The sequence below is a fragment of the Gopherus evgoodei genome, chromosome 2 (genome assembly GCF_007399415.2).
Source record: "Gopherus evgoodei ecotype Sinaloan lineage chromosome 2, rGopEvg1_v1.p, whole genome shotgun sequence".
Classification (NCBI taxonomy): Eukaryota; Metazoa; Chordata; order Testudines; family Testudinidae; genus Gopherus; species Gopherus evgoodei.
Genome location: NC_044323.1, coordinates 114,713,711 through 114,726,757, shown reverse-complemented (window position 1 = coordinate 114,726,757; position 13,047 = coordinate 114,713,711). Strand labels below are relative to the sequence as shown.

The window sequence follows — 13,047 nt, the reverse complement described above, 5'->3', positions numbered from 1 at the left end:
AAACACATGATTAATCACAATTAATTGTTTTAATCGCTTGACAGCCCTATTGATAATACTTTCAGTAACAATCAATCTGGCCTTACTGGATCACGTGACCACAGGTGAAAGGCTCTGTATCTCAGTCCTTGTCATTCAACAGAGCCATCCAGTCTCACTTTGTCTTCTTTTTTTATCCCACTGTTCTACTAACTTTCCCTAGATGTATTAATTCCTTACGTATCCAAAACTCATTCGAGTACTGACACTAGCATAAACCGTATTTTCTCCCCGTTTTGCCTTGCACTCTGATTCTCTGTAACACAGTTCTGATAGCACAGTCTAAATTTATTTTGGTAACAAATTGATGAATTGACACAAAATGAAATATTCCATCTACAGTAGCACGAGAGAGAGAGAGAGAGAGAGAGAGAGAGAGAGAGACTGACTATTGGTCCACTTACATCATTTGGAATAGTAAGCTCATGGGAACTGGTTGGAGTAGTGGCATCCAATCCTATATTGAGGGGACAGAGGGGAACATATTATGCCAATTGTTTTTGAAAAAAAAGGAAGACACAACAAATGATATTTAAAAGAAGGAAAATATGAAAAAAATAGATAAAAGAGAGTAGCAATGAAAAATACAGAACTGCTAGCAAAAGAGAAAAGAAAGCAAGAGATGCAAAAATTAAGAAGGTTGGATTGACTTTAATTTATTCTTATTTTAATTAACCTTTAACCCACCAAAATAACAAATGTCACGGCAGAGTCTACAATGCTATGAAAAGTTTCTAGAAAGTGGATGGTTCCACCTATAAATAACTATGAAATGTGTTCCATATACATTAATTGCCAAAAATGATTGGATATCTGAATTTTGACCTGTCTACCAGGAGCGTTGAATTACACAAAATAAAAAGTGGAAATCTATAGTAAACAAAAAGTAAAATGTGAAAAGAAAACTGATAAAATAAAGAAAGATGGGGAAAATAAACTAAGTGAACTTAAATTGTACATGGGATTAGTGATGTTGCAGAAATGTTGGAAGGAAATTTTTTCTTTTTTTTAGGGAAATGTACAAAATACTGTAAGTTGCATACATTTGTTTTTAAATTGGGTGGACAAAAGGAAAATGCTTAGGAGAAATGCAATTAGTGCTCTAACACTCAGTACAGTTATGGAAACATACAAATCACAAATAAAACAAGGAAAAGATTAAGGAGCAGCATGTTAATGACAAGTAGAAAAACAAGGAAAATATAAAGCCAGGAAAGGTAATTTAATATTATTTGCTGATATTTTATCAGATACACCATGTAGAAGCAAATTATATTGTTTGTGTCATTTTTCTTTCTTCCTTTTCCAATTTTTCTGTGTATAAAGATATATTTTAAAATGTATTTTCCCCACAATTAGCAAAGATGGAAAAGGAATAATTTTATTCACAATACCTTATCTAAATTTTCATTATATTTACATTAATTTGTTTACATATTGTGTACGTTTATTTTACACTGTGTGTATATTTGCTGAATATTGTAGTCCAAAAATCATATAAACAATTAAAATAATGGAATGATTCAGTCTCTCACAAAATTTGATGTATTCGATAAAAATGTTATTACTTGCCATACAAAATATGTACCAGTGTATAATTTATTCATGTCTTGGGCAAATCTTGACTTCCAAGCCCAATATTTACTGAAACAAAGTAAAATACACATTAAACTGATTTAATTGAAAGTTTATCTAATTTCAATCCTCTTTTCCAAACAAACAAATATCCCTGACAGACCTTAACAATTATGACCTTAATTGACCAAAATTCCATTGCTTTCATTGGGAGTTTTGCACAATTGAGAACAGCAGAATTTGTTCCAAGGACAACAAGAAAAATGGAAGACAAAAGGAATTTTAGCATACAAGGGATGCTTGTTTAGACCCTCAATTGTATGTTCTAAAATTTTTAATTAATCTGTAATTATAGTGTAAATACATTTTCCATTCTTAGATTTTAATTTCTCTTTGGATTTTTTTAATGCACAATACAAAAACAGAGGTCCAACAAAATTAATTTGATCAAGTACCTTAGATAATACTAACTGGTACGTACTATGTGGTGCATAATAACTTTGCATAGGACTAACTCAAAGAAACTCAGGCTCTTTGGCTGATGGCACAAATTAAATGGATTGTATTAAAATAAATGGAACAAACAAAGCACAAGAATTTAGTAATGACGAAAACAAACAGAGTCACAGGGAAAAAGAACAAAGATAAGGTGTGAAAACAGAAGGATCATCGGTCATTGCCCACATTTAGTATTAAAATGATGTAATGACCATGGGAAACAAAGCTGTTAAGAAGAAGGACATCCCCAGGGGGTCATGGGTACGTACCAGGGAAACCAGGGGTGGTCTGCCCAAGGGGAGTAAAGGGGGGATGCTGCATAGCCAACTGGTGAAGCTTGGTCAACTGCAGGGCAGGATGGGAAATTAGAACTAACCAATCAAATGGAATTATTTCAGAGTAGAGAAAACCATTTTACATGTTTTAAAACTGGATTAATTAAAATTAAAATAAAGGTTTAATCATTCATTCTAGTCTACTGTATAGAAAAACTGGTTAAAATGACGTCTCTATTGTTATTACATGTAATGGCTATAGTTAATATTAACTACTTTTCTGTAGAATTACATATTAAAAACTCAAATACATAGCATGCATAAAAGACAAAAAACTGTCATTTGTATCTGGGTCATTGTACTTTCTAGCAATTATTACAGAAGTTATCCAGTAATGCTAACACTTGGCTATATGGTACACCGTTAAGTACAGGCATCTACAGGCATGTCTTAATGTTAACTGTAGAAAGTAAATGCTGCCCAGAACAAATAAGAGAAAGAGAGAAAGAAGAAGGGAATAATTTACATGCGCTGGACTCACATCTGGATGAGGGATGGCATACTGCCCCTGAATTGTAAATGCCTGAAAATGACAAGCAAAATTAAAGATACGTATCAGTCAGATTAGACAATAAGTACTCCACTCTCATCAGGCTAGAGAGAACTTTGTGCTGTTTTCCAAATCTAATGCAAATCACATTTCATTACATGCTAAGGGAAACTTAATTTTCTTGTGCTGCTTTGACAGCCGCACAGTACAGGAAGGGCTCTGTTGTGCCTCTCAGGTACAGCCCAATGGGGAAGATGTTGCAAGGGGCACTGCAACAGTGGGTGCTCCTCCAGGCATGGCACCCCAGGCAGGCACATTTGGCCACATTCCATCCTCAGTGTAAGAGAAAGCAGACTGTGGCCAAATGCCTCCAGGAACATAGGGGCATCAAGCACTTTCCATCACAAGGGTCAAACTCCATGGGTCTGTGCAGAAGAGGATTTGGGCCAGAACTGGCTGCTGGACTTGCTCGAAGATGTCTTTGTGCTTATCTTCAGGTGGTGCTACAAAACAATGTTTTTTTCAGCCTCCTCCATCCCTGAGGTAACTGATTCCTGTTCATCTTTCTCACACCACTCCGCACAAGGCTGGACTAAGGATTTTAAAATGATTCATGGGGATAGTAAAATTAATTTTCTTCTTTTACATAAAGAGCCAGATTCTCAACTGAAATACAGTCCTTTGCCCCACTCAAACAGTGCAAAAAGGTTGGATTCTGTCCACAAATGGCCAGCATGGAATTCTACTGGTAGTGGATGGAGGAAGCTCCTGTGCCAGCTATCCTTTGCCACTGGCATAAGAGGCATGTCAGGGAAGGGAGGCGATACATGATGCTGTGGCTATCCTCTCCTGCTGCCTCTATTAAATTCTACAGGATGGTTTAAAAAAAACCAACCTATACAAAAGGTTGTAATTGTCTATTACACTTCGCACAACTTTTCCAAAAGGGATAGGACATCAAAACATTTTAATGTGTTTGTGCTTAGACACGAGGGAAAACAGAAGGACAGATTATAATTTATAAATATTTGTACAGACAGAATCAGAAACAGGAAGAGAGCTGATTAGCTTCAGCTGCAAAATGCTTATTTGACAAAAAGGTCTCTGAGAAAAATGACTGCTCTGAAAATTATAGAACAATTCATTTAATGGAGTTTAATTAAATGTTCCAGCTACTTATTAGAAATTTGTACACCAGCACTTCTCTCCTTGAGCAGAAACATTTCGTTTATTTTAAAGTTACTTATAAAGTTGGGCCCCAGTCCTAAAAATACTTATGCCTGTGAGTATCTTTATGCACACAGGTGCTAGTGAATATAAAGGGACTAGTCATGTGCATAGTCAGTTATGTGGAGATTTGGGTATAAAAGCTAGCAGTAACACTTTGATAAATTGTAAATTAAGGCCCTGAGCCAGAAAAACACAAAAGCACACGCTTAAGTTTCACCAAGAGCAGTGTCATTTAAGGACATGCTTAAAGCTCAGCACACATTTAAATGCTTTGCTGAATAGGGTAGACGTAAGCACATGCTTGTTTTGCTGGGTCAGGACCTTATGCAGGTGTTTAACCTCAAGAATGAGAGTAGTCCCATTGATATCATGCTTAAATACTCCGCTGGACTGGGGTCTAATTCTGTGAGCAAATCATTTGGACTGAAAAGCATTACACTATATCTTTGACCTTCTGGCCTATTTCAGAAGTGTTCAATCTGAGCCTAGCTCTATTTCAAATATAGTAGAAAGCGCACACTTCAGCAGAGGTACTGGAACAATTTGTATGGTGGGGTGCTGAGAGCCATTGAACCAAACTGTAAACCCTGTATATGATGGTGACCACTTCAAGCCAGGGGATGTGACAGCACACCTAGTTCCAGCACCCCACCACACTTCAGACTGCAAAACACTTCGGGGCAGGACTGTGTCCTCTCCATTGTTGGAACAAGCCAAGCACATTTTGGGAGTTACTGCAGCAGAAATAATACATAAAAATAATTGACTAAATGCATGGAAAGAGGAAATGGTCACTTTAATTTACAAACCAGGGGTGGGATCCTGCTCTCAAAAAAAGTTAATGGAAATTTTGCCACTGACTTCAATGAAAGTGGGAATGGTTGGTCCCCTGGGTCTAAAATTTGTCCTGATTTACAGCTTGTGAAGTCATTGAAGTTGAACGAAGGGTAAGTCAGGGCAAAGTCTGTCCCTGAAGAGACAATGTTGGAAGTGTGCATTTTTGGGATAGGGTAATGTACAAAAAATATGGGTAGACAAATGGGATGAAACCTTGTTTCTTTCAGACATGGGTGGTGTTTTGGGATTATTTAAAAAAACAACAACCCTGCATATGCTGGATTTTAGTACAGATCTGAGCTAAGAGAAAGGCAGCATTGTGTTCACCTTCCTTTCCGTTCTGCTATGTACACTATACTGACAAAAGCACAGAGAGGATTAAAAAATGTTTAAAGCAGCAAAACCCATGCAAAATCTCATGTTATCAAATAATAGTAAGAGTCTGATTTTTCCAGGTAGCTTGATATGCAGTTATGTATATCATATATATGATATGTATAGTTAAACTAAGCAAACAAACCCCAAATCTTTCAGCTTAACCATGAAATAATTTGGAACTCAAACTGATCCTACAGGAAGGGAGAGTGACCCCATCAGCTTCACTGCTGATACCATTTTATTTTGTTTTCAATATTAATTTGTACTCAGGATTTCTTATTACATTATCAAAACCATAATGCATATACTGTATTTTGACACTAGAAATAAAATCCATGAAATAGCCTTTCCTTGCTAACTCCCAAACCCCCTGCTACCATTTTCTAAGGTACTGAAGAATTTGCCTAATAAGGGAGAGACTATAGGTTCAATGGTCCACAGAAAATATTAGAATCAGCTATTTTTTCTTGATTGAACTAGACCATGTTAAGAAAAATATAGAACACCCAGCTGTTTTCTTTGTGATTTATAAAATTAAAGATGACTAGAATTCAGCAATCTGTTACACTATATGATAAGACAGAATTTCAATTACTTATTCCAACTGTTGAGAGCATTCTAGTGCCTACTTTTTATATTCTTTTATTTGAGTAATTTGTTATTCATTGAGACACTCTTTGATGGTAACATCATTTACAGCACTGCTACTGTGCATCACTGAATATATATACATCTGCTTTAAAGGAGAACACCACATTATAAATTTAAAATATATGTCTGGAGTAACTTACTCTGTGAATTTTCACAGTCAACTGAGATCAAATTCTGGAAAAATAATTTCAATTTCAATTCTATCAATTAAGAAAGTAGGTATCTTACTGTGAAGAAAACCAGTCAAAGTAAGAGCAGCAGACCTGGATAGCAGGAATTCATATTTAGTTAGGTTTTTTTTCCAAAATGTACCATAAAATACATCAGCCAACCATGATCGTAACTGAAGAGTCAATATAAGGACATTAACATTTTTGTAAAGTGGCTAGTTAGTGTTATTGAATAACGATGTTGGGAAAACTTTTAATCCATAATGGCCTGACTTGCTCTTCGATGCACTTATGAAATGTAGCCATCAGCCTTCTTATGAACCAGCGGCTCTACAGAACCCCGAGATGCTCCAAATGGGCGCTATGGCAATTACAGATACCATCTGTTGTCAGATAGTTGTCAGATAGTTCCAAGCAAGGGGGGTCATTTGGCACTCTAGGACATCACTCTGAAAACAGGAAGTGGAAGGCCTCTCCCTTGGCCATAACATAAGCAATCATGGAGAAATGGTGTTCTAGCTGAACTGTTGGCACAACAGCTCACACACGATATCAGTGGCATGTCTAGATAGTCCACTGGCTGCGTATATTGTTGAGAGGTCAGTTTATCAACAGCTGCCTTTCTCCACATTAGATGATGATTGCGCAAGCTGCAATGAAGCACCAAGTTAGTATGCTTATCTCAAGGCAATATCCAAAGGGAAGAACAAGACATATTGTATGGAAACACCATAGAAGGGCTAAAAGTGGGTGGGAACCATGGTCACATAGCTTGAAGGGCAGCAAGATGTGGAGAGGACAGCCATACCTCCACCATGTACAAAAGCAAACAACAACAAAGCTTTGGATATGGTATAAATCAGGATGTGCAGAACAGGTGGAAACTCTTCAGGACAGGGACTGTCTACTGCTCTGTTACCGTGCCTACCACAATGGGGCCCCATTCATGGTTGGGCCATAGACACCACTGTAAGAAATAATCGTAAAAATAAAACAGTATATAATACTTCTTGTGTGCATATTTTATCCAGAAACTCATGACTTGGCCCTATGGAATACTGAAATTATGAAAACTTGAAAATTAGTAGAGCATTTCTTGAGCAGAAGCTTTGTACTCTGTGATCACATGGTGAAAGCTGATCAATACTATAACTTAGTTATATTGCTTTATAAAATTGATGAAACTGCAACTTAAAAAATAATAAAAAGATTTGTTCCATTAAAAGTATCAGAGGGGTAGCCGTGTTAGTCTGGATCTGTAAAAGCAGCAAAGAGTCCTGTGGCACCTTGTAGACTAACAGACATAATGGTGCATGAGCTTTCGTGGGTGAACGCATCTGACGAAGTGGGTATTCACCCATGAAAGCTCATGTTCCATTATGTCTGTTAGTCTATAAGGTGCCACATGACTCTTTGCTGCTTTTACTGTTCCATTAAAGTATTTCTGATTCTGGATACCAGTTTCTTTACAATAGAACAAATTGCCTCCTTACTACGGAAGCTAATTTTAAATCTTGATAAAATAACAATTGTCTTATTTTTGTTCCTTTCTATTGTAGAAGATTACAGAGTTATACTCTAATTCAGAGGTTCTCAAACTGTGGTCCACCGAGACCCTCAGCAATTTCAAGTAGTCTGCGAAAAAAAAAGTTTGAGAACCATTGCTCTAATGTGTTGTCAACTAGCAAGCAGAATATTCCTGATGCAGCTACTCATGGTAGGTGACAAGTTCTTGGCAACATCAACTATGATGTTGCATTTACTGGAAAAGCCACAGAGAAAAAACAAAACAACCCAGTGCCAGGGACATAAACTGAAATGAATAGGGAACAAGTATCAGAGGTTTATTCAATCACAGTACAGAAGACGAGTTAAAAGAAGCTCTTCACTTGTTTTCATTTTAAGTTTATAACACAGTGTTCTCCTTTTCTGCAAGCAATAACGATCCACACTGGATAAAACACATTCATACTATACCAGGCAAAAAAGGATAAAAGGTGAAAACTAACAGGCGCTGGCTGAGGTTGGGCCAAGACGGTGTGGTTTCCAGCTGAAGCCAAAATGGTGTCTGCTCTTACCTGGCCACCTGCAAAAATGATAGGTGCAGAGGCAGGTTTGGGACGGTAGGGAATGGTGGCACCTTTGGGTGGGGACTGAAAACAAAAACATATCAAGATGTGGAATTAAGTAGCTCACATAAAATCATGTTTTACTTTGTTCATCTCATATAGCAATTGCATGCCTCTGCCCCATTCGCCAGCGTATTCTCCGAAAAGCCTGGATCTTGCTCCCACTGAATTCAGCGGCAGAATTCACACTCTCCTCAGGGCTAAGGTCCTTATTACATAGGCAAAAGGAAAATGCAGACAGATTTGTTTTTGTTTCCACAATAATTTGGCAAAGATTCAAGGGCCTGGGAATGAATTTAGCTTTTGATGAGATTTAAGGAAGTTAGGTGCCAATTTTGAAACTTGTCAATCTTTTGGGAGACTCTCCCCAGCGTTCTCTCTTTGCACAAACCTGTTAAAAGAGAACAATACGTTCAGCTGATAACTATTTGTGCGCTGTCACATAGCCAAGTGTCCTAGTATAAAAGTGAAATAAGAATTTTCAGTCTGCGCTATAGCAATCATGCTCATTGAACTCTAGGGATAATTAAACGGGCCTGCTCCTGCATTCCACTGAACTTGGAGTAAGAAGTGTAGAGGAAAGCCATGACTAGTGTAGGCCTATTCTCACTGCCTTCAGTGGGAGCCGGATGGGTCTTCTGCACTTAACAGAAGAAGAAAATTGTTCTGCGAGTCAGTAGGTGAAAATGTGATCAGTAAATACTTGACCAAGCATGAATATTTCTTTATAGAGATTAAGACAGACAAAATGACCATGGGAACAATACTGTAAAACAGGCTTCAAATTATCTGCATAGTGCCTGGTACAATGCGGTCCTGACCTCTAGGCACTACTGCAATCAATCATCACCATCACCACCAATAAATGTCCTAATTCTCTATTATTGGTTATTTGATTTGAATAAAGCAGTGACCATTGCCAAATTAAATACATTGAACAAATTAAACACATTTATTTTATGTATGCTTTAATGTTTAAAGAAGCAAAATGCACTTGCAGCACCGTCTTCTCTAAGGCTTCAAACTGGTGACTTTTTGTCTCTAGTTTATTATCTCTAAAATTAAACAAGTTCTGTTTTCGATACTTTCAGAACTGTTTATCTCAGAAAGAAAATGGCTCTACAAGCAGAAAATGACTCCCTGGCCCTGGTTTGTCTCTTCAAATAACTATGGGTGTAATTAATATAATTTAGACATCAGACTATTGCCTGCATCTACAAAGCAGGTAGTTAAATGACTACGTGCCAGTAATGGGAGATGCAAAATTACTCCTCAGTTATTTGCATCTGTAAAGCTCTGAGAACAAGATGGGAAGTGAAAGGACAGATTTAAGCCCTTTTCAAAATCACATCCTTTAAATTATATTCTAAATTCTACACACAGAGAAATGGATTTTTTAATTTCCAACAGTTTATCAATTCTTCACAAAGTCAAGCCGAGCTCTCTGTGGCTAATAGACTGAAACTGGTTTTCAGTATTTTCTTTCTGTTTTGCTACATTTTTATGCACATCTAATGCCAACTGAAGCAAGAGCCCCTTATCTGCAGGACAAAGTTTGGTCCTTACAATAATAATAGTTTATAACATTGATATTTATTACATTGCATGCTCTTTTGATGTAGAGTGGTCGCTACTAACCAGACAAGAGTTATCAGATTGTAGTATCAGATACATCAAGCATCTCACTATATTTAGATTAAAGAATAACTGTTGGATGTCAGACATCACAGTGTGGTAATGGTTAACTAGATGTAGTGGACCATTTTTTTGACAGCAAGTTTTTCCATTGGAAAATGCCGATTCAACAACACTGAAATGTTTTTCAGGAAATGTATTAATTTTGTCAAAATTTTCAGCAGTAAATTATTAAAACATTTCATTTTGATGAGGTTGAAATACTTCATTTAGACCTTACTGATGCATTTGGTTTCATTAAGGCCAGAAAATTTTGTTTTGATAAAGTTACATTATACTATATTAATAAAACAGATGATAATAATATAATATAATCAAAGTGACAAGCTAAAAATGAAACATTTTGACCTTACAGAAACAAAATGATGACCTTATTGAAATGTTTCAACCATATCAACACCAAATATTTCAATAAGGTCAGCATGAAATGTTACAGGGTATTCTGTCTCATGAAAATTCCTGAGATTTCTACTTGTTATCCTGATTTGGGGTGGGGCTTGTGTTTTTCCACTAGCTGTTGACTTTTTTAATGACAATCAGTGTTGAAGGCTTGTATTCATGGTAAGTAGATCCCGCTCTAATTGTTTAATCAGTGAGGCACTGTGCATTCTAAACACCAGGAGCGTTGACAACTAGCCTTGAAATCACTGAGAGTTGTGGGAGATCAGCATCTTACAAGATCAGGGTTTGAGAGAGGGTGGGGAGATCTGGAGGAAATTAATATAATTTCTGAACATTATCAGTATGAACCTCAATGTTTTTAAGTGCTCTCTTACCTCTAGCATGACCACACAGATTTGTTTTACACATTGAATAATGGCATCCGGAGTGCCTGATATAGTTACAGCACGTTCTGTTGAATTTGGCAACATATCCCCTGCTACTTGTACCTGGGCCCCTGTGGACTTAAGAAAAAAAACAACAAAAAAACGAAACAAACATTAGTGTCATAAAAATACAGCTGCACTTTAGAAGCCGTTTCTTCACCAATAACAAATAATCTGATATAGCACAGTGATATCTAAAATGTGCCTATTCTCTGCTAGCTTTACGCTGTATATATACAAAACTGCCAGGTGTAGATTAGTGTCTGGAAGTCCAGTTTGCAAGCATTCTCAATGGTAGAAAGTGTAGTTATCAATGGTTATTAAATGAATAAATTGGGAAGTCTCCCAGCTTCCTGAAACAGAGAGTACTGCAGATACAATGGAAAAAATATGAAAACTAAAGACTTTCACAATCATTAAAATAATCATTACAAAAAAAAATTGATGATGTCTGAAGAGCTTCAGCTTCCCAAATGAATTCCAGTCATGGACTGGTGATTCCTTAATGAATTGATGATTGTGATCATTTTACTGAATGAAATTTGGGTTTGCTTTATACTCTGGAATATCATAATGATGCTGAGCAATACAGAAGCACTTCTACGTTATTATTAGTGTTGATTAAACAAACGCACATCATCAGCTTCTAGTTCACTAATGAACCTAACCATATAATGAGCCAGTGTTTTTTTTTCCTTCTTGATCTTGACACTAATTGTTCTTAGTAAAAAAAAAAAAAAGACCTGAGGCCAAAATCATCCCTGGTATAACCCAGCAAAAATCTTGTAAGCCTTTTTCAATTGATGGAAAAAACATAATAAAAACTGTTTCTACTGAATTAGTATTTTCATACATTATACCGCAAACTATTTCTGGTCCTAATTTGTGGATACAAATGTTTTTGCCTTGCACTGATTTTGTGTCAGTCAGTAAGGAGTTAATTTAGTTTGCTGTTGGCCATGCACAACACATCTTACTCTTTTTCAGGGACTGATTAAATTACTGATTACATCTTCTGTTCACTAGTGCTGTTTAAACCCAGAATATCAATTATGGGTCCCTTTAACATGCTTTGGAATGTCATCATAATTTGATAAATATTTCATGTCATTGTGCTTCATTTTTTTTTAAATCAAGTCTTGAAAATACTGAGGCAGACAACATTTTGCTGCTGGGTACATGATTGAGCATAAAAGAACATCTATCATTCTAGTGCTGCTCAGTGTGTTGTGTGATGATATTAGAATGCATCTTGAGAGGACGGATGATCCTTTTTCATATGGGCAATAGTCACCATTTAAAACAAAGTTCTTAGAGTACCAGCAGGCCTAGTACAAAATGCTCTGGGTCAAATACTGCTCTCAGTTACAAGTGTGCCATTCAATCATTCAACATGCTGATCTTTACAATTCTTCGGCTATAGTGGGATGGCATGTGTGAAACTGAGAGCAAAACTTTGCATTGTCCTTAGGCTTACAGATAGGGAGGGGAGGTAGGAGTCCAATGACACCTTAAAGACTAAGAGATTTATTTGGGCATAAGCTTTTGTGGGTAAAAAAACTTCTCACTTCTTCAGGTTTTTTACCCACAAAAGCGTATGCCCAAATAAATCTGTTAGTCTTTAAGATGCCAGAGGATTCCTTGTTGTTTTTGTGGATACAGACTAACATGGCTACCCCTGATACTTAGTTCACACTGTTCTTTTGACCTAATACCTTACAATAGGGGGCCAAAAGCATTGAATTTCCCCAGAAATAAGAATCATCCCCAGAATCAACTGTGGTTGCACAATTTGGACAATAATCAAATCTGGTAACAAATGAAGGAATTCAGGGAAAGACTTGAGAGCCAAGGGATTTGGGCACCTAACTGCTCTTTCTACCTTTGACCACTTCCCTACTTATTGTTATACTAATCTAAATAAACATATTCAGAACTAGAGCCGGTCACAAATTTTCAGTCAAAGACTTTTCCCAACAATGTGCAATGAGTTTTTTTGACAGGAAAATGCAAAACAAAACAAAACATCTAATTTCAAATCAACATTTTGATCAAAAATGTCAAAAGTTTTTGCTTCAATATTTCCAAACTGAACTTTTTTTAACCTTTCCTTTTGTGAAAATATCAAGGTAAGTCAAATATGCCTACTAACTTGGACTGTGTTGCTTCAAACTACTTGGCTTTTTCTGGCTA

The 13,047-nt window shown here is 36.6% G+C and overlaps 1 protein-coding gene across 14 annotated transcripts in view; it reads right to left on the bottom strand.

Annotated features, from left to right (window-relative positions):
• Positions 1 to 13,047, bottom strand: part of LOC115646061 (poly(rC)-binding protein 3-like) — a 519,652-nt gene that overhangs the window by 38,840 nt on the left and 467,765 nt on the right. For all 14 annotated transcript variants that reach the window (XR_003998920.1, XM_030551519.1, XM_030551520.1 and 11 more), the window contains 5 exons: positions 10,804 to 10,932; positions 8,213 to 8,356; positions 2,929 to 2,970; positions 2,382 to 2,457; positions 444 to 496 (listed from right to left, as the gene is read on the bottom strand). Coding sequence is in view for 13 of the 14 variants with exons in the window: in XM_030551519.1 (XP_030407379.1) it covers positions 444 to 496; positions 2,382 to 2,457; positions 2,929 to 2,970; positions 8,213 to 8,356; positions 10,804 to 10,932 (444 nt within the window). In the remaining variant the exon portion in view is untranslated. The remainder of the gene's footprint in view (positions 1 to 443; positions 497 to 2,381; positions 2,458 to 2,928; positions 2,971 to 8,212; positions 8,357 to 10,803; positions 10,933 to 13,047) is intronic.